Source organism: Coturnix japonica, chromosome 19, assembly GCF_054131305.1.
Source record: "Coturnix japonica strain WE chromosome 19, WE-NBRP24, whole genome shotgun sequence".
In the NCBI taxonomy this organism is placed as follows: domain Eukaryota; kingdom Metazoa; phylum Chordata; class Aves; order Galliformes; family Phasianidae; genus Coturnix; species Coturnix japonica.
In genome coordinates this window covers 9,703,123-9,726,450 of record NC_140681.1, presented here as the reverse complement: position 1 = coordinate 9,726,450, position 23,328 = coordinate 9,703,123, and the positions used below count along the sequence as shown (strand labels likewise).

General features: G+C 41.6%; 2 protein-coding genes across 6 annotated transcripts; one reads left to right on the top strand and one right to left on the bottom strand.

The window, feature by feature from the left end:
• Positions 1–113: 113 nt before the first annotated feature.
• BIRC7 (baculoviral IAP repeat containing 7) lies at positions 114–9,613 on the bottom strand. Of its 3 annotated transcripts, XM_032448529.2 has the most exons (8): positions 7,008–7,054; positions 5,826–6,351; positions 4,180–4,279; positions 3,865–3,943; positions 3,738–3,783; positions 2,677–2,895; positions 1,685–1,750; positions 114–1,205 (listed from the first exon to the last, which is right to left on the bottom strand). In XM_032448529.2, the coding sequence occupies exons 2-8, from the start codon at positions 6,340–6,342 to the stop codon at positions 1,003–1,005; spliced, it is 1,230 nt and encodes a 409-aa protein (XP_032304420.1). In that variant the 5' UTR covers positions 6,343–6,351; positions 7,008–7,054; the 3' UTR covers positions 114–1,002. The 3 variants fall into 3 exon arrangements, with proteins under 3 accessions (XP_032304420.1, XP_085376526.1, XP_085376525.1); XM_085520400.1 differs by lacking the exons at positions 2,677–2,895; positions 7,008–7,054 and adding an exon at positions 8,766–9,613; XM_085520399.1 differs by lacking the exon at positions 2,677–2,895 and having other exon boundaries at positions 7,008–7,121.
• Positions 9,614–9,712: 99 nt separating this feature from the next.
• YTHDF1 (YTH N6-methyladenosine RNA binding protein F1) lies at positions 9,713–21,789 on the top strand. 3 transcript variants are annotated; one of them, XM_015881603.3, is made up of 5 exons: positions 9,713–10,029; positions 10,360–10,384; positions 11,779–11,858; positions 14,662–16,188; positions 20,251–21,789. In XM_015881603.3, the coding sequence occupies exons 1-5, from the start codon at positions 10,003–10,005 to the stop codon at positions 20,275–20,277; spliced, it is 1,686 nt and encodes a 561-aa protein (XP_015737089.1). In that variant the 5' UTR covers positions 9,713–10,002; the 3' UTR covers positions 20,278–21,789. The 3 variants fall into 3 exon arrangements, with proteins under 3 accessions (XP_015737089.1, XP_085376516.1, XP_085376515.1); XM_085520390.1 differs by having other exon boundaries at positions 10,360–10,444; XM_085520389.1 differs by having other exon boundaries at positions 10,360–10,444; positions 14,662–16,265.
• Positions 21,790–23,328: the final 1,539 nt, after the last annotated feature.

Genomic DNA, 23,328 nt, shown 5'->3' with positions numbered 1-23,328 from the left:
ACACTTGTGAAGGATGGAAATTCAGATGATCTAAGCCTGGCTCCCCTCTGATATTCTAGGATCCCACCCCCACCAGTAGGGCATTATACTGGAATCAGATACTCACACCCTCATAAGACAAGCCTTTTATTCAGTTAAACAGAACAGGATATTTTAAAAACATCTTCCCCACAATTGCATACTTAGAAGTCTGTCACTACATGATGGAATATTATCTTTAAATTAAAAACTGGTTTAACCAGCAAACAGAAGCCCTAAAAAAGTTTCCTCTGAAAAAACATTCTCTTAGCAGAAGACTAGTTCCCTAGTTCCTAACGCCAGTGAAGAGACCCTGAAAGGAAGATTCAGATCATCCTATGACCAAGAGCACTGAAGAGTCTCTCAACATCTGTCTAGGAGGATAATGAGCTGAGAGCAAAGAGGTTGGAGAAACGGAGCAGGGTTAATCAGATTTGAGTACTGTTAGAAATAGTTTCTCCAACTGTTGAAAATTCAACAGGAAAAAAAACCAACAGAATTAAACCTCAGAAGAGCTGGATTCTCCTTTCTACTTCCCCCTCTCAATGCATTCCTCCTGAATATCCTAGCTACTACAAAACACATTTGGTATAAAAATACTTCAACTTCATTCACACTTAGGAAGGAATCTATCAGCCCTAGTAGGATATCCTCTAAACTGCTAAATGAAGGGAACCAGGCAGAATGCTGAAAACAGCTCTTGATTTCAGTGCAGAAAAGGGATTTGTTTGAGAACTCAAGTATTTGGAAGATTACCTCTAGCAAAAACCTCACGTTGAAGGACAAAAAACTAACATGGCTTCTCTGGAGCAGTCCTACAGCAAGACAGAGCTAATCAGCAGCTCTTACTGGAAGTACTCCACATAGAAAGGAGTTTTAGGCCAAGCTATCCTGCAAATACGACTGTTCCAGTAACAAATGTTTTCTTTCTCTGCTGGATTAGGAGTGAATTATAGACACTTCTTCCTTTTTGCACATTGTGGTTCAGGCCATGAAAGTCCTCACACTTCCTCGGATGACTGCTCTGCAGATAGGACACAGCCTCAAGTTGAGGGCACATTCTCCACAAGCTACCAGGTGGCCACAGGGAACAAACACAACAGACACATCCCTGTCCATGCACACTTTGCACATCCTTTCTTCTCGCAAGCGTCGGAGCTGTTCTTCTGTGCTCAGTGGAGACTCCTCTTCACAAGAGAAAAAAAGAAAATCCCAAGGGTTAATATTTTAACAGCTCCAGAGAGCAGATCTTTGTTAAGAAATCAGAGCGACTGCTTATTTTTTCCCCCCCAAAGTGACAGCAAAAGTACTTTACTCAAGCAGATTTCACTTCAGCATTATCAGCTACAGCTGTTATGAACTCTAGCTTATCTACTTAATACTTGGCACACCTGTACATTATGGAATGCACAGGGACAGATGTCAGTATCATTGTACTCCAAAACAATTCCCTGATTAAAGAAAAGCCAAACTGCCTTAAGACGAGTTGGTATCACAAAGGAGCTCTAAATCCTGAGCAAGGTCTCTATATTCTGCCACTGTTCAGGCTACTGCACATTCTTTTTCAAGATTAAGAAAAAACACAACCATCACTGATACTGTTACTACAAAAGCTGTTCTGATTATGTCTGGGCATAATTCCCCCACCACTGTCACCCCAGTACACCTTTCTGTTGCACAGGCTGCATTTCTCCTCTTGAACTTGATGTTTCAGTCTCTTGCTGAACAGCATCTGTTTAACCGGGAAAGAAAGCATTAAACATATTCTTCTACACCCTCTTCAGACAGTACTGCTTAAAGAGCAGAAATACCCTTGTTTCAGTCAAGCAGTCTTTACAGACCTGTCAACCTCACACACAGCCTGGTCAGGGTGATGCTCCCTGATGCTTATGTCAGTATGTCCTCATAAGGAGGTTAACATCCCTATGCCTATCATCTTCTCAAAGCTTTTTCTCCCCACCCCCTCCAGAGGGTTGTGACACTGGAACAGGTTGCCCAAGGAAACCTCCTTGGATGCCCCATCCTTGGGGGCATTCAAGGCCAGGCTGGATGTGGCAATCTGGCCTGGTGGCTGGCAATCCTGTGCATAGGAGGGGGTTTGAAATTAGATCTTTGAGGTCCTTTTCAACCCAAGCCATTCAAATAAACTTCACTTATCAAGCAGACTTCATAAAACAGGTAACACAAAATAGAGAAACTGAGTAAAACGTATCATCTAAACTCAAGTGCATCTACTTCATGGGAAGGCACTGATGCAATCTTAAATAGACCTAAAACAGGCACTTATCCTAAAAGCCTTGCTACAGGCAACTGCCTTAGTCAGCTACACCTAGAGATGGTAATTTGTGCTCAACCCCCACATAACACACACCTGCTACACAGTTAAGGGCTGCAGAAAATATCAAAGATGTCTACACTACAACCTACTGGAGTCAGTTACTGTATCTGTATCAGCTACTCCAGCAATCAAAGACGTTCCAGGTTTCTTTAAAGTATCTTACTCTTCAGCCTCTCAAATAAAGGCAGCCTTTGGTATATGTCTACTCTTAATTCCAGCCTAGGAAGAGAGAAAGCAGACCCACAGAAGTGCTCAAGATGAAGTGAATAAGAGGTTGAACATCCACCAGCAAAGTAGGTGGGCAAATCAGTCAAGCATACCTCTGTTTTCCTCCTCACTGCTGCTCTCTTCCCATTCTGGCCGAAGCAGATCAGAAATCAGTTCAGACTCAGAAAGATAGGAAGTCCCAGTCAGTATGTATTTATTCTCTATCAGGCTAGTAACCCAGGCAGGGTTAAAGCCCATCTCCAGAACATTCTGTGCTACAGAAAACTGATCCAGAGAAAGGAGAGACTGCAAATTCCAGTTCCTTAAAAGATCTGTAAAGCAGTAAACAAACTCTTCACAAAAAAAGTATGCTACTCTCTGAAGCCATTATACATAAAATGGCATTAACTTCAAAAGATTAAAGTTATCTATCTGGATAGATCAACATCAAGATTTACAGTTTCTACTACCAACCATAGCTCAAAAAAACAAAAGCAACTGCATAAGATCCAGGAGAATAACTTCAGATGTATCATTCTCCAGAATCAGTGAATAAAGTCTCACTTCTTTTTTGACCCCAGTCCAACAGCCAAAGTCTCAAAACTGTTTTGATGAAGATCAAGTAAAATCTCCCAACTGACACTTCTTCTAGCTCGGTCTAGATCAAGCATCATCAGTAAAAGCTGAAATGCAGAACTCTGCTGGCAGTTCACATGAAGGCTTAAATCTTTAAGCTCACCTATCAGACAGGATCTTCAAGTGAACGAGAAAATCAGTTTTTCCCACAGTGACAGGAGCCAAGTTTAACCTACTTAAGTTTCCAGTAGCAAATGATGACAATAGATCCCTAAGACTAATGCTTTCATAAACAGCAGGGACCTTCTAGCTGTACTCTGGCCTGCTTAAAATACTGTACTCTAAAAGATTTAGACAGAAACATCACAAAACACACAAATAAAACAAGTCAAATGAGTCATTACCCAGACTAGCTAAACACAATTGGTCTTAAACAGGCTAGGAGGTCTCATAAGAACAAGTACTTCTTGTGCTAGAGACCATTTCCCAAGAATAATGAGGAATTGCTTCTAGAATATCCAAACATAAAACACAACTCATAATACACAAGCAAGAGTGGGGTAGAAACAGCTACATTTAAACAAAATACAGCACTAACCTTGGTAAGCAGAGGGCTCTTGTCCCATCTGATCCCTGGAATCCCTCTGAAAACACCACAAGAAAAATGTGCTTAGAACTTCCCCTGACAACAAACTCTCATTCACTACACACAAAATAGGACTCACTGGAGGTGAAGTGCTGGCAAAGGACTCTTGAACACTGTTAACAAATTCTCTCCCCATTGATCGCAACAAAAATTCACACCTATAAGCAGAAAGGTTTCAATATATCAGTACAGAACCTCTTAAGAGTAGGTAAGAAGGTACTAATGTTAAGCTTAGAAGCAAACAGTGCCATCAGTTTATGAGCCATTACCAGCACATCTGTTACTCTCAGCTGGTAGTAACACTGCCTTACAAAACAGAAGAGTAACTGAGTTGAGCACACACACACATCTTTTGGTTTTGCTACAAGGGACACATGTAAGCCAAGACATTTACCTTGGATACCATTTGGCATGTTCCCTCCAAGGATCATCTCCAAATGCCCAGTTCCTCATACCTGCATCACAGTAAAAACACCTCACCACATCACCTTGGCCTGTAAAAGACATTACAAGACAATTTATCAACTGACACACCCTATACCCTCTCCTAGCTCTAATCAGAACCCGGGGAGGCTCAGCACTAATTACAGGCTACAGAACAGAGGAGCACATGACAGCTTATCAGCATCACACAAGTTGTTTAGAGGCACAAAGTCAGAAGACAGAACTCCCAGAGCTGCAGCTGGCTGATTCCAGAACTGGGTCACAAGGTAACAAGCAGCATGCATGGGAGCACCACAGTTCATCTGTGCACTAACCTTCCAGCTTGCCAGGATTTAGAGTACAGCTGTAATTATACCTACAAACATTATTCCCTTACCATGATCTGCCATATGCCATCATCTGGTATGGTCATCTTTACCAAGTATTTAGAGAAAAGGCGATACAATTCTACTTCAGCAACGAGAGCATGAGACATTTTGGGATACACGGTCCCTCCCTCCTCACACAAGAAAGTGTTTTAGTCCATACACACTTCCATGTCTATTACTACTGTGCAAATATGAAACCAATACATTCCTTTACCATATGGAAGAGATGTTTCTAACAGAAGTATCACTATATTAGACAGCAAATAAGGATATTCCCACCCTCCCCCTCCCATACTGAATTACAGTCAATCATCAAGGTAATAAGATAAGACAAGACTTACTAATGGACTCAACAGTATCCAAACCAGATACCAGCACAGAAGTGAATTCTGCCCAAGTGGTAAGACAGCATGCACAGAAGGATGTAGTTTGTAACTATACCAGATGTACTTGCAAGTAACTGTGCAAGCAAGAACATTAATCCACAGTGGCATCTTCAAAAGCTAACTTGAACAAGAGCTGAGAAAATGCAGCAATTTCTAAAGTAGTGCTTGAGCTAGGAAGAAAGCTGCAAATTCACTAAGCTTTCTTTGATGTCGAGGTAGCTACAAGCTGGTATAAGAATATATACGCTGATTTACATGTATTCATACCATCAGAACAGGGCCAGAAGAGCTTTACCACCAGAAAGTTAACAAATACTTCAGCATGGAGTCACAAGCAGCTCTTAAAACAACAACACCAACAACTCTTTTAATTTACTGCAGGCTCAGAATGAGTCTGAACCAAGGTAGAGTTGAAAGTACCTTTGCAACACATTTGCACTATGAAGATACAACAGTAAAACATAAATACAGCTGATCCTGCTTCACATGGGACCACACTTATCTATCAGAGCCCTCAAACACATTTTTCTCTGTGCATTTGTTTGACCTACAACGTGAATATAACATTCACACTACATGTTTAAAAAGCAATCTCAAATACTGTTTACAGACCTTGCAATTACTTCATTATTTGCATTTCAGAATGGTCCAGCTAAGCAGAACTTGCATCAAGCAGGTTCAGCTCCTCTCCCTTTCTAGCTCTCGTTAAGTAGTGACAGTTTTTCCAACATTAGGTATTGCAAATCAAAGTCCAGCTGTGGATTCCCCATACAGGAACTTCATAAATGTAGTTAAACAGCATTACACAAACAGAAAGAAGACACTTTGCTGGGTACTCTTACCTGTGTAGAAGAACCCTGCTCTAGCCAGTTCCTCGGGCCGAATCTCAGTATATTGTGGCCAGTTCTGAAATGTTGATAGTCTCATCTCCTCTGATGCCATTTCTGGGTATTCTGGTTGGTTGGGCAGGGCTGTCTCCTCACTGTCTATTCTCTGCAAGAGGCTGAGGATCTGCCCATCTACACTGTCAAACACTCCCTGCAGAGATCCCTGCTGGTTCCAAACAGCTCCACGGTAAATGAATTTACAGAAAGGGAAGAACTTCAGGTGCTCCACTATAGGACAATCACCAGGCTCCCAGTCCTTCAGGATGCCACCACAGCTGAAGCACTGTACTTGATCACCCGGACCCACAAAAAAAAAGCCAGCCTTGGCCAAATCCCAAGCAGACACTGGTGAGCTGCGTGGCCACTGTGAGAAAGTCCTCAGCCTCCTTCTTTCATCTCTCATGCTGGAATTAAACAGCTGGAAGCAAGTAGTCCTGAGATGAGTCCCCTCTGCTGGTGCTGTGTCTGCCATGTCCTCGCTCTGAAAGAGAATGAGAATCCAGAGCAGTCAGCTGGATTCCTGGTGTCAGGCTGAACTCACCCTGCGTTATTTGTTCTACATCCCCACAGCTCATCCCCATGTGTATTCTGGAATGTTCATGGACTTTACACAGCTGAGCTTGTTTTAGAATTGCAGCTCAGTCAGAGGTGCTTCTGGACTTTGCTGCTCAAGTTGTGCTGAATAATTGTGAGTCTGAAGGGAAGAGTCTCACCCTTTATGACCCCCTCAGAGCACATTTCAAGCACTAGCAAGCCTCACAACAGAACTATGAAAAGAAAAAGGTGGAGTTACATTAACACTACACAGGAGAAATAAGTTGCTTTTTGGTTTGTTTTTTTTTTAAGCACAATAAGGAAGGGAAGAAAAGTATTTTGTTATAGAAAAACATTGTGCTGTCTCTACTTCAGAAATTTTTGATTTTTTGCAAAACACAGAGATAACTGATAACAAAACTCCCTAAACTGAAACTTCACATAGATTTAACACAAGAGAATGCTCTCCTATTAAATAGTGCTTATCTTTACTCCATAACAGACTTTGAAAGCAACATCACAGTTAACAGAAACAATACTCTCTAATAAAAGCAGTAAAAAAGTTATTAAGGAGCAACACAACAAGAAAAGGGCCTCACCTACCTGAAGCAAACCACAAATCACAACCAACAGCAGCTTCTCCCAACCCCACAAGCTTATACTCAGCAGCAAGCAAACCTTCCACAACAACAATAGAAACCCTTACAAGATGTAAGTGCCCCCACCTGCCACAGAGGCTAGTTTAAATGCTTGATTTTCCCCTGATTGGTTGGCCTTGTTTTGCAATTTGCTATTGGCTAAGTGGCCCAAACTGCATATCTGTAAGTGTGAGCCACCAGGGAAAGATATGGAGTTGGTATGGTTAAAACCCCATGAAACAGAATGCACCTTGGCACTTGTGAAGACATAGAGGTGAATCACTAAATGTACATACAAATAGCAGTAACAGCAGAGTGCATGGCACCGGGCACTGTTCAATGACTCCACAGTGGGATGGATCTATTACACACTTCAAGTACAAATACATTCAGTGTGCTCATGATTTTGCAGAAGTTAAATCCACTTTCTAATAAGCAATTAAGTACTTGCTCGAAGGCTTGACAGACACTGTGCTTCAGTTTCCTTGTCCCTAAAATAAGGACCACTATATTTCCTAGTTCAGAAACATGGTCTAAGGATTAATTAGTCTGATGCTGATGTCTATTAAAACCCCTTTGGAATCTGTAATGGAGTCTTTAAGCAGACAAATATTACCTCTATGGCAAATGTATAGACATCTTAATACAGCTTCTTTCTTTTAACTAAAGGAGATGAAACGTTTAAAAATCACATAGGTGTTAATGAAAACCCCTTGAGCAGTAGGGGGCAGTACTTAGATACAAAAGTTACAGAACTGGAACACGTGGAACTGGTTCTCTTTAATTTGTCCGTAATGAATTTACATGTAATTGCACATTCTCTCCTGCTCCACGTGTCCTGTTCTTGAAGAATACACTGTCAAAATGTAAAGTACAGAATGTACCAAATCCCTCTGACAAAGGTTGTGTGAGGGCTCTATTAATGGGTTGTTGCAAATCACCTGTCCACAGGTAAGAATCATTACCTGTTTCCAGGAGGTATTTTACAAGCTATGAGCTGGCCTTCTACTGCTTCTAACCAACCTTCTTCTAAATGTGACCTCGGGAAGTGTTGGCAACATGGGAGGCTCCTCAATCTGCCTTCTTCATGACCACACCTGGGTGTTAGCAGTCCGAAGGCAGAAGAGTCAGGGAAGCTGTTACAGTAGGCTTAAAAAATCTGACTGTGGCACATGGAAGGTGGTACTGATGCACTGCAGTGTTGTGGTAGAGGTGTAATGAGTTGCTTAGCCTTTGTGACTACATTGCTTCTAGGGAAAGACCATGGGGTGATGGTGACTGGAGACACAGTTCCATGTTTGCTTTGCTCCAAGGGCGTATTCAATAATGTGTTGTATGCTACTAATATTTATCTTTGCTAGTATCAGGCTGATTTGGAATGAAAGTAATCAGTAAATGCAAGGGTTAAAGTATAGCTGGAGACAGCATGACAAATGTTCTTAAAGTTACCAGGAAGAAGCAACTCACATTTTCTTAATGCAAAAGTAAATTCTATATATAAATATTCACATAACCCACAAACATGGATGTAGGCATATACATACACCTGACATACTTTGTCTTTTAATCTAAAATAATAGGTAGAGTCTAACAGCTTTAGTTCACTGTACCTTGGGATGTTGAAACACAGTACTCACATGCTGCCTACATATATTCATGGCTAAGATGATTCATAGTCATACAGTTTCTATATCAAGCCTAGTGAACATATACAGTCACATACCCTTCAAAGCAGTGCTCAGAAGCATCCAGGTCTATCCTTTTCTTCCTTCCTTCTTACAGATGTTCCACTCTCATGCCATGCTGTTTGCTTTTTCACACTCGTTACTGAAGCAATGTCCTTAAATGGCCTTTCTGGTGCATGCAGGGATTCTTGGGAGCACAGATTTACCTACTTTACACATTATACATATGGAGGATCTCATTCTGATCCATGTTTTTTTTTTTCTCTTCCATCTCAGATGTGCTTATATCGTGTGTATCTGGCAACTGTAAGTGGTACATTCACATCATGAAACCTACACAAAAAGTACGTTTGAAGGCAACGGAGACACCAAACTAAATCACTGCAGAACTAAATCACTGCAGGCATTTTGACAGTCACAAGGAAACAAACACACACAAAACAGGCTTTTGGCCAAATTAAGGACATCCCCGTCCTATAAACAGTTGCGGGGTGACCTCATAGCAGCCTTTCAATACCTGAAGGGAACTTACACCCAGGAGGGGAGGAAACTCTTGGAAAGGGCTGACAATAGCAGGACACGGGGAAATGGTTTGAAGTTAAAAGAGGGAAGATTTAGGTTGGATGTTAGGGGGAAGTTCTTCACTAGGAGAGTGGTTAGGCCCTGGAACAGGCTGCCCAGGGAGGTTGTGGATGCCCCGTCCTTGGAGGTGTTCAAGGCCAGGTTGGACGGGGCCCTGGGCAACCTGATGTAGTAAAGGTGTATGTTTGGTGGCCCTGCCAGGCAGGGGGGTTGGAACTACATGATCCTTGAGGTCCCTTCCAACCCGACTCATTCTGTGTGACTGTGATTCTGTAATACCGACATGGAGCCCATCCCGCCTCTCCCTCCCGCCCCACCACTTTGCGCATGCGCCACAGGTGCGGCCCCGCTCCGCGCGCCTTCCCCGCTCTCCCGGCGTGCCCCGCGCTCAGGCCCTGACGTCACCTCAGCCGGCCGCCCGCCGCCATTGGAGTTGGCGGTTCGGGCTCCGTCCCTCACATCGGCCCGGCCCGGAGGCATGTGAAGGGACGGGGCTGGCAGGGCACGGCGAGACACGAGACTCGGTGCCGGCCTATCGTCCCCCGGATCCCCCTTGAGGAGAAGCCGAGCTGCGCCGTGCGGGCCCCTTTCCCCTCCCCCTCGGCCCATTCCCTTCCCCGGCCCTGTGCACTGAGGCGCCGCCGCCTCCCTCCCGGCCTGTCTGCTGAACCACGGCGGCCCTGTACATGAATTATGTCTGCCACAAGCGTTGACCCTCAGGTAAGTGGTGCTGGGCCGGGGCTGGCCCTGCTGATCTGGGCGAGTTCAGGCCTGGATCGCTCTCAGTACCTTCGCCTGAGGGCACAGCGAGCTGCTATGGCCGTGTGGGGTGTTTATGGGGCTGGATGGGCCTTGAAAGCTGCTCCTCGAGAGCTCAGACAGCTCCCATTGCCTTACAGCTGTTTCCTATGAGATCCCCCCCATCCCTCCCCATGAGATGTGTGTCGATGTGAACGTTTTCCTAACATCAGTTTCTTTGTTTCCCTTCTTTCTGTTTGTTTGTGTTGGTTTTTTTTTCCTGCACCCGATCGTGTGCTGTGGATTTTCCAGAGACCGAAAGGACAGGATAATAAAGGTGAGTATCACGCTGAGATCTTGCTGTTGAAGCAGCCCCTGCAGGAGATGAGCTCTGCAGGTACCTGTGGGTTTAGCAGCCCCTGTGGGCAACGTGTGGAACAAAGGAAGTTGTGCTTTGTTTCAGAGATGTATAAACTGTTATTTACACGGTCTTGAGTTCATCCCACTTATTGCTATGGAGTTTACAGTGGGAAGAAATGTGAGATCATGCCCAGCGTGCTTATAGTCTCCTCATTTCCTTTGGAATAACAAAAAACTATGAGGGTATCTGTTCAGTGTATGAGTATTTGTACGTAGTTTGCATAGTCGTTTCCTGCTATACAAATACAGTTCCATGACTGTACTGCTGTTGGCTCTACAGTTACGATCTGTGAGAAATGAGCCTATGAACTTAATTATATTTATTTAAAATTCCTTAAATAATTAACTGCTTGAGATAATAAACTTTTTATGTCAATATCCGTGCTCCATCTGATTTCTGATTTCAGCAAATCATTCAAGAAACCGATTCTATGATCACTATGTCATTGTATAAATGTTCAGCTTTAGAGACTAGCAGTATCTTCTACTCAAATGCTTTCCCATTTATCATAACCTGCCTTAAAAATCTCTGCTCACAAGAAGTTTGGCCCTGTTTTCAATATTGGTGTACTCTTTTTTGCTTCCATTAACAATCTTTCCAGAGTTACAAGTTCCCAAACTTCCATGCTAAACACTTAAGTCTTGTGTGGCTTTACTTCACCTGTTTGATGGAACAGTAGCTAAATTTTCTCCTCACGTAATGTGGTGTTTGAGCTTCTTTCCTTAGCATTTAAAGTGACACATGAAATCATTTGGTGTAACCCAATACATTTTGCTTTTGTATAGCATTAAGTAATGGGTAAGTAGGCATTTGGGTGAGAGAAATATCTCTCTTACAGGCTTTAAAGATTGAAATTTGGATTAAAAATGGCAGAATATCGATGCACATAGCAGTCATTGTTTATAATTAAATGTAAGCCCACCTGATCTTCCTGTAGCTAACTTAACTTAGGCAATAAACACCACATGCTGGGAGAGCTGTGAATTAGTTTCTGAGAGTTCTAATTATGGACCCAAACATCTGATGTTTCCTAATTTATTGCTTATACAGAACTCCTGTATTTTTTGGCTCAGAGATGATTCACAGAGGTTGTGTATTCACTCGTTTGTAGGAAAGCTTGATTTTTAAACACAAACTCAGTTCTGTAAGCAGTTATACAAAGTAAAATCAGGGGACAAAAGTGATCTGTATGGCTTTAAGATGCTTCATGCTGTGAAGAAGTGTGGCTTTACCTAAAGTGCCATAAAGTGGAACTCTACTGAAACACTCCTAAGCCGTATCATAATGTCTTGTAACTTTTTTTTTCGTAGTACAAAATGGTTCATTACATCAAAAGGATACAGTTCACGACAACGATTTTGAGCCTTACCTTTCTGGGCAGTCAAATCAGGTTGGTGTGTTTTTCACTTTATTTTCTTTATCTTAAGCATGCTTTTGGCACCCAGCTCCATAGGATTGTGTTGTGGAAGCAAATTCCTTATAGGCATGGAAAAAGAAATGAGTAGCGTATTGTGTTACTTAATAATACAACTAGCCTTGTGCTCCCAAAGCTAATATTACCCTGTGTATCCAGATAGCAACCAGTGAAAACTACATTAATGCTCCAAGTAGTGCCTACTGATTGCTCCTCATGTTGCAGGTTATTGATAGGGTTGGACTGTGACAACCTACTTGATCTTGCAGTTCTTTGATAGATGAGTTGCACGTGGGAGTCTGGAGTTGCTGATTTTGGGGTCTCACAGTTCATCTTTTCAGTAATCCTAGGGGTTAATATTGTTGAAATTTGGATATTGCTTTTAAGAAGAAATGGCAGATGTCCCGCTTGCTTTTCTCACTTCAACAAATATTGCTCTTCCATCCTCTGAAATATCTCAGGTCTGAAAAACATACTGTTTTAAAGGTAACGAACACCCTGTAATGCAAATTCTGAATAAAACAGTTCATTATACTGTACGTTAAGTGACCATCCAGGACTTAAATACCACTGTAGTCATAAAAATCTTCTAACTGAAGTAGTTTCTGACTTAACTTTCAATCTTTTTAAAGTGAATGAAATGTTTAGAAACTTTAAAGCCTTGGCAGAGGTTCATCTATTATTTGTTTTAAAAGTGCAGTTCAGCCTGAAGCTGATAGATGCCACTGTCAGTGTTGGTGACGTTGCTGAACTTGCTGGCAAGAAGAACCTCTGTGTGCTTAAAAGAAAGATGTAGGTACCTACATACATGAAAGCATAACTCCATTGACTCTTTGCTGCTGCTGCAACAAGAAGTTGGTGTGCTGCAAGAGATAACTCTGTAGGTGATCTTAATAGTTCTAATTGGAAAGTGACAGTAGCATTAAATAGGACTCTGATTTTATAATACTTGGAGAAATGATTCCTTCCCTAATTTATACAATGGTTGTTTAAAAAGAAATAACTAGGAAATGGTCAAGGATAAATCTGTTGAAATGAATGTGACTGCTGCTGTGGTGAAGGATCTCGACAGGGTTTCTCTTACATGCTCTGGCATAGTGCCAGTCAAATAGATTGAATGCTTTGTAAAGATGCTTGCTGAAACTTCACAGACAGCGGCTACAGGGGGTGAGTCTCAATAATTGCCTGGAGTCCTTTAGCAGAAGTATTGCAGAACAAAACACCTTTCTCTGTATTACTTCTTGGTCTTAACAAAATGTTTATCTGTGGAATATACAAAAATAAGTATCTCAGGCTGTTCTCCCCTCCTTTTTGCCAGTGCTTGTTTTTATGTTTTTCCTATGTTAAGCTTAAGAAATAATGCATTGGCATTAATCTTGATTTGGAGTCTCTCAGAAAGAAAAAAACATGTTTTCCTGTACTATATATAGATTCTTTTGGCTTGGAAAGCTTAGAAAATTTCATCCATTTTAAAGGATCTTCTCATAGGGAAATAGATAGTACACATCTTGTTGGTGATAGAATTTGTGTGTGAAGGCAGTGTGAGCATTGGCAGCAGTGATGTTTTTTGAGTCAGTGACATTGAATTTAGGCTGCTGAAATCTCAGTAGTGGTTGTGCTGGTGAGTGCAAGTCCTGGTGGTATTTTATGGTGTCATTCTTTATGTGGAAAGGATATTAATTTTAATGCTATGGAAGGGAATAAACTGAAAGACAGGTAATAAAAATGACTGTAACTTATCAATTGGATGTTAATGTTCATCTTCAGCAGGGAGTCATTTTACTTCGTTTTCTGAATAAGCTAAGAAACAATCTTATGCTTGGAAAAATGACTGAAGTTCCAGTGCAGTTTTAGTGGCTTTGCAGGGAATATTTGTTCAGGATTGGGATCTTGCAGTTTGGAAGGGATCTTTAGTTCCTCTTCTGAAAATCAGCTTTCTCTGTAAGTAAGGAAAGGGTAACTGCTGTTCAACTTATTAGCAGGAGATGCTGACCTTCCTTCCTCCTTGCTTGTAATTACATTTACAGTATCTTTACGAATGTCTCCAATATCTAGATTTGATGGTTATTTAAAGAATAAAAAAAATCTCATAATATTCTATATTTATTGTTTGGCATTATTGAATGCAAGAAACACATTTGAATGTTTCAAAATAATGTGTCAGCAGAAGATTGAAGGGGAAGAAAAAGCTTCTCAGCCTGGTCTGAAAAACAGCTGAGAGGGAGTAAGGGAGTTAAAATTAGATTTTCAGAGAGGAATTTCTTGGTTTATGGCAGGTCAGTCTTTTATTTCATAGAGTGAAAAAGAAGTTCTGTTTGGAAGGACAGATGCAGATGCTCTTGAACATAATGAGGTCTGTGTTCATACCACTGTTTGCTGTCATATTAAAGCAATTTCATCTACAACCTTCTGGTAGTTAAGATATACTAAGATAGTTAAGATACAAAACAGGTTGTTATAAATGTTCCTTGAAATATTTTGGAGTGTTATTAGAAGTCACAAAAGACTCTATACTTACATAACTAAGTTTGTTACAGACTCAAAATCTCAAGTATTAACATCATTGTGAACCAGTAATACTGGAGCATACTGTGAATGTCCAGATAGGACCAAAATACACCAAGTTGTTCTCGGAATGTGAAGTAGGATTTGTAATTAGAAGTTAATTACCTTATCCCTATTGTTCTTTTCTGTTTGGTGATTGTATGGTTCTGTGTAGCGCTGTGGCTTTTTGTATACAAAGTTTGCTATATCTGAAGTTACTTTTTTTCTTTAACAGAACAGTAGCTATCCATCAATGACTGATCCTTATTTGTCAAGTTATTATCCACCATCTATTGGGTTTCCCTACTCTCTCAGTGAAGCGCCATGGTCTACAGGAGGAGATCCTCCTATCCCATATCTCACCACCTATGGACAGCTCAGTAATGGAGATCATCATTTTATGCACGATGCTGTTTTTGGACAGCCTGGGGGTCTGGGAAATAATATCTATCAACACCGGTTTAACTTTTTCCCTGAAAATCCTGCCTTCTCAGCTTGGGGAACAAGTGGATCTCAAGGACAGCAGACTCAAAGTTCAGCATATGGGAGCAGTTACAGCTATCCACCTAGTTCACTGGGAGGTACCATCGTGGATGGACAAACAGGATTTCACAATGATACATTAAATAAAGCTCCTGGAATGAACAGTATTGAACAGGGAATGGTTGGACTTAAGATTGGTGGCGATGTTACAACTTCGGCTGTGAAAACAGTAGGTTCTGTTGTTAACAGTGCTGGGATGACAGGTGCCCTCTCTGGTAATGGTGGATCAAATGTAAACTTGCCAGTATCTAAACCAACTTCTTGGGCTGCTATAGCTAGCAAACCTGCAAAACCACAGCCTAAAATGAAAACAAAAACTGGACCTGTGATTGGAGGAGCGTTGCCGCCTCCTCCTATAAAGCATAATATGGACATAGGTACTTGGGACAATAAGGGTCCTGTGGCGAAAGTTCCTGCTCCCCAGCAGATACCTTCTCCTCAGTCTGTTCCACAGCCACAGCAACAAATTGTTCAGCCTGTTCCAGCTCAGCCTCCTCCATTGACTCAACCACAGTATCAGAGCCCTCAGCAGCCGCCCCAAAATCGCTGGATTGCTCCTCGCAACAGAAATGCAGCTTTTGGCCAAAGTGGAGGAACTGGGAATGACAGCAATTCAGCTGGCAGTACCCAGCCTAACCCTGTTCCAAGTGGTGAGTCCCATCCTGTTCTTGAAAAACTGAAAGCTGCTCACAGCTATAATCCTAAAGATTTTGAATGGAACCTTAAAAATGGACGCGTGTTCATAATAAAGAGCTATTCTGAGGATGATATTCATCGTTCCATTAAGTATTCTATTTGGTGTAGTACGGAGCATGGCAACAAACGCCTGGACAGTGCTTTTCGGTCCATGAATAGTAAGGGCCCGGTCTACTTACTGTTCAGTGTCAATGGCAGCGGACACTTCTGTGGAGTCGCAGAGATGAAATCACCTGTGGACTATGGCACCAGTGCAGGTGTCTGGTCTCAGGACAAGTGGAAGGGGAAATTTGATGTCAAGTGGATCTTTGTGAAGGATGTGCCCAACAACCAGCTCCGACACATCAGGCTGGAGAACAATGACAACAAACCTGTTACAAACTCCCGTGACACACAGGAGGTGCCCTTAGAAAAAGCAAAACAAGTGCTTAAAATTATTGCTACTTACAAGCACACGACCTCCATCTTTGATGACTTTTCTCATTATGAAAAGCGCCAGGAAGAGGAGGAGGTGGTGCGGAAGGTAAACTTATTAAAAAATTTATTTTATACACAGATATGGGGAAAATGAAATGTGAAGGCTGCTATAATGGAGAAAATGTAAGTAGGAATTAAACAACGTTTTTAATACATCTCAACTGATGCTTATTTATGTGACGTAATCTCATAGCGAATATATTTCAAAGCAAAAGCTTAAGCACTGATGCAGGTAAAGGAGGTTATGTCCAGGTTTTTCTAGTATCTTAAAGTAATTAATAGATTAGAAACAGGTTTCTATTTGTTGCCCCATAAGAGTTTGGCTTCATAAATATGAGGTATTTAAGCACTGTTTGACTGGAACTTGTCTATCAAAATTGATACCTGTGTTGGCATTTGAAATTTGCGTGTTACCTTTAAGAGCAGGAAGAGTGATCCTACTTGTTCAGTTCAATCTTATATAAAGAAAAGACTTCTATGAAAAGACTTATATTTTGCTGGAATATGGAATAGTGCTAGGAAGATTGTTTCTGCTGCTGAATCCCCATGTATGTTATTACTTGGGTAAATAAAGGCAAATGGTTCTCAGGTCTAGTATGTTTATTAATTCTTGAAAAGGCTTGAGTGAGGATGTGTGAGAAACTGGGGCAGTAACTGGGAAAGCACAATAAATGTTTTATATACCCATGGCTCCAAGAGTCATCTGTCCCATGACCTCAGTTTCAAGAATACCTTTCTCTAGTTAGGCAGCCTGGAAGTCATGTACTGACAGAACACTAGGGGTTGGGGTGGATCATTATCACTTCGATGACACTTAAAAGTTGCTTTATCAATAGTGTTTCATACACATAGCATTTTAAATAAAGCTTTTATTGAGCAGGCTGGTTTAGTGCAGCTCACACCTGCTTTTAGATGTTTTTAAAGCAAGTCTTGGTGATGGTGAGTTGCTGTTTCAATAGCTTTACTGGCATTTAAGAATTAAGATAAAATTGCTTTAACTTATTTCCTTAGAATGTGCCCTTAAATTGTGAGAGAAAAGATCAGTGTCTTAAGAAACTTCCAGCTTAACTTTTTCTAACCATCTGACATGACATATGTAGCATACTTCAACACAGCAGGGATGGCAAGTTTTTGTTCTGTACTCTCTGCAGGGTTTCACAAACCAAAACCTTAAAGTCATTATCTCAACATTTCATTCGTTCAGTATATGACTGGCAATTCAATATTTAATGCAACCTTTATCTTGAGGAAAGCTGATTTCATGTGTGGGATGGAGTCTTAAATTATCACAGAATGAGTAGAGTTGGAAGATCACCTGGTTTCAACCCCATGTCCCATGGCAGGGACACCTCCCACTAGATCACACTCAAAGTCCTGTCCAGCTTGACCACGAGCACTTATGATGGAGCATCTGCAGCTTCTCTGGGCAGCTTGTTCCAGTGCCCCACCACTCTCAAAGTAAACAATTTCTTTTCCCATACATAATACAAATGTACCCTCTTTTATTTAAGAAAGCAGCTACCCTCTGCCCTGTCCCCATGTTCTCTGACCAAGAGTCCCTCGCCAGCTTTCCTGTATTCTCCTCTAGATATTGGCCTTCTTCAGGCTGAACAGCCCCAGCTCTCAGCCTGTCTTCCTAGGAGAGGTGCCCCAGCTCTCTGATCATCTCTGTGTCCCTCCTTTGGATCTGCTCTGACAGGTCCATGTCTCTTGTACTGGGGACTTCACAGCTGAACACAGTGCTGCATGTGGAGTGTCATGAGGGTAGAATAAAGGGGGAGAATGACATCCTTCAATCTGCTGTGCAGAGTTCTCTATAGGAAGTCAACAAGTCGAATTCTTACAGTCTAGGAAGGAAATTGGTTTTGTTTTTCATGCTGAGTCTCCCTGTGACTTGTTAGCAAGGCTGCAGGGGAGAATAATGTGTGTGAGGAGTGGGAGTGCTGGGGAAGCTGAACCAGTTGGTGTGTATTTGCATCAAGTAGTGAAAGCGATCGGCATCCAGCCCTCCTGAACTGCTATCTCAGTTGCCTGAGGAGGTTCAGATGGCAGCTTACTGAACGCTGAGCTTCCTTTGCTTTGAAGTAGTTCAATGTACTGATGTTCCTATTGAGCTGACCCCACTTTGTGTTATTTTCATATACGTAGCTATTTTGCACTTTCAGTTCAAGCATTAATGTGATCTGCTTGCTTAGGTCACCGCTTCCATAGCAGGATTGGCTTTTCAAAGCGGCAATGTCTTTTTTTGCCTCATTTAAAGCTGAGGTTCTCGCTTATGCGATGCGTGCAGAAAACAAAGTTTGGAGTTGATCATCTCTTAGATTCACCTGGATGGGTTAGAAGATTAGGGTGGTAGTGCTGGAGAAATAAAGCAGATCAACAGTGAGGGTGTGGAAAGAAAGGCACTGCTCATTGGGATGCCTTCTATAGAATTGTCTGGAAAGTTAATTTCTCTTCCCACTCTTGTATAAATGAGTGCAAGAAGTCTATCTGATTACCGAAGGGGTTTCTTTGCAGGATACGTACAATTCAACTTACTGCTGTGAAGCTCCTGCTATTGCAGCATCCTTAGTGTGTCCAAATTAACTTTCCTATGACAATTTGTCATGAATATTGCTGGTTAAGGTAACTTAAATGACTTTTTGAATGGTTATCTGCATACGTAGGATGCAGGAAATCAATGCTGGATTTCAGGTTGGTGTGGTTGTTGTTTTTAATGCACTGTACTCTGTTTAGCAGTAAGATTTCTTGTTACAGATCGTGCCTCATTTTCATCGCTGTCATGATTACAAAAGGCTGGCATTCTTTAGATATTACTCATGGAGAGCTTGAATGCTTTTATTTCATTTATGCACCTGTTTAGTAGGGGAAAGAATGATGTCATATAATCTATTAGATGCAAGCCACTAGCATTCTATTTTTTTTAACATTGACATCTTTCTAGTCAGTGTTTCCATAACTAATGCTTGATTTCTTCATGCTGACATACAAGTCCAGCTTCTGATGTGCCATAGCTACAAACTTTTTTTGGCCTAATGTAATGATCCAGACCTGGGAGAGGAGGAAGCCAAAGAACAAGTGCCATGAAATTTCTCCTGCCTACTGCTTGTTTTTAGTTCCAAAAGCTGCTGCAGCATGAATGTGCCTGCAGAGAGCTAATTCTCTGATCAGCTCTTAAAACATGAAGTTGCAATGAATGTGAGAGAATCTCTTAAAAAGAAAAATAAGGGCTTGTAAAGTGAAGAAACTTATTGCAGGTTTTTGTGTTTTCATTTGCAACTTGTGGTAGGACAGGAGGAGAGTCCTGCTCCTTGGTGCCATTGAAACTGCAGAGGAGTTGCATCTCAGAAAGCTCTTGAATCAACAAGATCGCTTCTTCTTTTCAGCAAATATATATTGTAGGGTGTTAGTGATATTCAGCCATTCCCATAGCACCAGTAAGCCATGTCCCCAAATACCACAGCTACGTTTACACTCTTTGCAAGAGGAGTCAACCAGGCAGCTTCTGTTTGCCATGGATCCTTTCAATAGTGATGCTGTTTAGCAGTGGTCAATGGCTCATTTTGTGATCAGTGTTCACAAGATTCAGTAAAGAAGCAGTTTGAGCCTGAAATGCTGGGCTGATACATTTGACTTAATAGAACTAGTGTTTTCAATTTCATCTTAAGTGCGAAATACTTCATAATCTATTTCCAGTTGTTATGAAATAAGACTATCAGCCTTGAAATGCAGCTCCTGTTCAAGACTGTGCTGCCGTTGCAGTAGCTGGGGTAATCCAGAAAGCAGAATGTTATAGATCTCTACTCTTAACTGGGAACGATGGTCTTCCATCCCTTCCTTACTGTGACCTTCACATGCCATCAGCTTGGTGTGTCTGTGCAGGTATTTACCCAGCTGATCCATTTGAAGATGTACGTTAGTATTAAGTTCATAGCAAGTCATTGGTTTATCAGGTACTTTAAAACGTAGCAGCGTTGTTTTTTCTTATAGCAAAGCATGTAATTGTTGTCTGGGATCACATCAGTGCTGTAATGCTTCTAAAAATGCTTTTTTGCTCATTCGTTTGACTAAAATCTTTAACTCTTTTTTAACTCTTTTCTCTTTACAGGAACGTCAGAATCGAAACAAACAATAAGGATATACATATACAGTTTGATATATATATACTAGAACTGATATTAAATTCGACTGAGAAACAAAATTGAAGTATTCTGGTGCTGTATCCTGGCATCAGGACCAACTAAAGCTTTCAGCTCCAATATATCTTCTCGTGCAGGGGAAATTAAGTTGTTGCATCTTTGTAGTTTATTTTTGCCCAAGTGGATCTGCGTTAATTTGTATCTTTTTTTCTATGTAAAATTCTGTAGAAATCATTAATAAAGGTGTGTCTCTTTTTTTATTTTTTATTTTAAGTTGGTCAACAGTTATATTAACCTAATGTGGGATCCATACATGAGCATACTAAAATGTCAGTGCTTCCCAAAGACTTCATTTTGGCACTAATTCTGTTCCTAGCCAGTTAATGGAGATCATGGTAAATACACGACCAACCTTCCTTTATCCTCCTCCCAGTCCCCCATTTCTTCACGGCAAACTTAGGAAACCACGCATTGATCTTTTTTTCCTTTCTGCTATCTAAAAGTCTCTTGAAGACAGAACCGCGCTTCAGAGTTGAGAGAGATGGAAACGATGGGGTTTGGGATCGGTTTGTGCAGCTGCCGTGCCTCTTTATGTGTAGTTTCACACATCTAAAATTGCTGATGCTCCATCATTGGGGTGTTTTTTTCTTCCCCCCTTGTCTGGTATTAAATCAAATTGTCAGTAGAATTGTTTGGAGAATATTCCCCTTCCACGTTCTGTTAAGCAGTGCTTCAGTGTGCGTTTGTTATACCATATCCTGCCGGGGGTGAGCGCAATGCTTTCTCTCAGCCATAATTCTGCTTTCTGGGTTTGTTTGTTTTTTTGTAGCTTGATAATGAAATAATAACGTGATGCTATCAACGTTGCAGGGGTTTTGGACGATGTGTTTAAACCTGTTTCAGCTTCAGGTGTTATTAGTTAATTGCAGATCATTTTTAATCCTCCCTCCATTACTCCCCCTCCTTCCCCCAGATCCCAACGCCATTTAAAGGTTTTATACCAATAATGCTGAGCTTTAACGTAGGAACTAATAGTATGGATAATATGATGGATTATGCCTCAGATGTTGAAAATTGACAGTGTGTATGTCTTAATTTCTTTCTGTTGGATGAGTCAAACAAACCAACCGACCTGTTTTAAAGAGAAACGAATTTGCTCTCATGTTTTTTGTGGAGTGAGGGGACTGTCCGAGAACCGACCTGTCACCAACTGGAGTTCCAATGAAGCATGGAAATGGTGCTCATGTCCGCTGCTCTAGCACACTGAATCTGCACGTGTTTATTGTAGAGGATCTTTTACTATATTAGAAAGCAAGTATCTTCTGAATACTATTTACTCCAAAAGGACCTCCAATTTAAATAAAGTTTAATCTGTATCATTTAGACTTGTATTTAGAACATATAACTGTCTCTGGACTGTTACTGCCTGTAAGGAGTAATGGACAGCATCAGATTAACTTTTTCCTCTAGGAGAATACAAGCCTTAATAAACAATGCATATTTAGCAAGCTCGATGTCATTTTCATTCTTTACCTTGCTATCATTTATGTTCCTATGTTACAATCTTTCCATTGTAAGTTCAGGAATCTCATTTAACTTGAGGTGTGCTGGTTGTTGCAGGTTGGCTGTTGGCACGCTTGGTGTTTGCTGAGAGGTTTCACAGGACGCTGCTGATGGTGCTTGGTGCTTCCATCCAAGGAGGTTTGCACACACGATGGTTGTCATTCATGCTATAGATTAAACTTGGGGTTTGCCCTACAGCCTTCAGTGCTGCAGACGTGGGGCAATGGGAGGAGGGAAGAACCTTCCAAAGAGGGATGAAGCGCTTCAAACTGTTCCTTTTCCAACTGTGTTTTGCCACTCTTTATTTTTGCAATTTGACTTCTATTGTTTTTAATGGGTTTTTTAAAGCAATGCTGCATTTTACAACATGCAGAGGATGCGCTGTCAGCTTCTGCTGCTCGAGGCAGGAGGTTTCCAGCTGGGGAGTGTAGAGTTGAGACGAGTTCAGCTTCTTTCTGGCCCTAAAGAGAAAACAACGACTGTGATATGTTTTCTTAACTTAGATCTGGAAAGTTTATTTGCTGTGATTTAATTGGAGACAGTAATAAACCTGAGAGAGAGACAGCTGTTATGTCCACGTGTGTTAAGGAAAGTGACTGCATCTCAACCTGTTCTTTGGCTTTATGAGCAGCAGTTCCTAACTTCAGCATGGGGAGGTTCCCCTTACAGGGACTGCAGCATTTTGTGGCCATGTTGTATGGCAACAGCTGAATTAAAGCAGGGAGGAAGCATTCCACAATGGGAAAATGATCCCTCTTACTGTTGCTATGTGCAGTGCTGGGAGGTCTGCAGTGCAGGCTGGTAGTCAGAATCAACTGTCTTTCCAGCTTTAAAGCGACATAACTTTGTGTGTGTGTGCAAATGGCAGCTGTGAGGTGGGGAAAGCATTTGTCTGGTGTCTGTCCTACAGCAACACCATAGGTTTTAATTATTCTTTCTCTAAACCAAGTGGTATTTCCAATGGAACTTGCCTTTGTGCTTGATGTCGGTGCACTGCAGAACGCAGGTGGTGCAAAGAGCCTGGCTTTGCTCTCCCCTTTTTCCTAACTGCTGATGTATTCAGGTTCTGCCCTAACACTGTTTCCATGTGCCTCGGTTACTCTGACTTCATGTGGTTGAACGTCCAGTTTCACTTGGAAGAAGGTGAGTTATCAGCACCACAAAGATACTCATTGAAGTTAAACACTCCCAGCTCCTCATAGAGCTGATCTGCCTCTTAGGGACCGCTTCATTTTGCTGCGTGTGGGCGGATTTCTGCCATCTGTCTGTTTATAAGCGATATTCAAGGAATTATTTTTACCTGGGAAGTTGCCATGACAGCAGACAGTTGGTAAAGTTCTCACCAAACACGTTTCTGCTCCATCAGTAGGACACGGTGTTTGCAGTGGCTTCATTGATGAGGGCAGTGTGAAAGAGGAGTGCAAGTGCTATGGGGTGGGTAAGAAAGCACTGCTACCACAGGTCTATGGGAGTGCTGTGTGTGA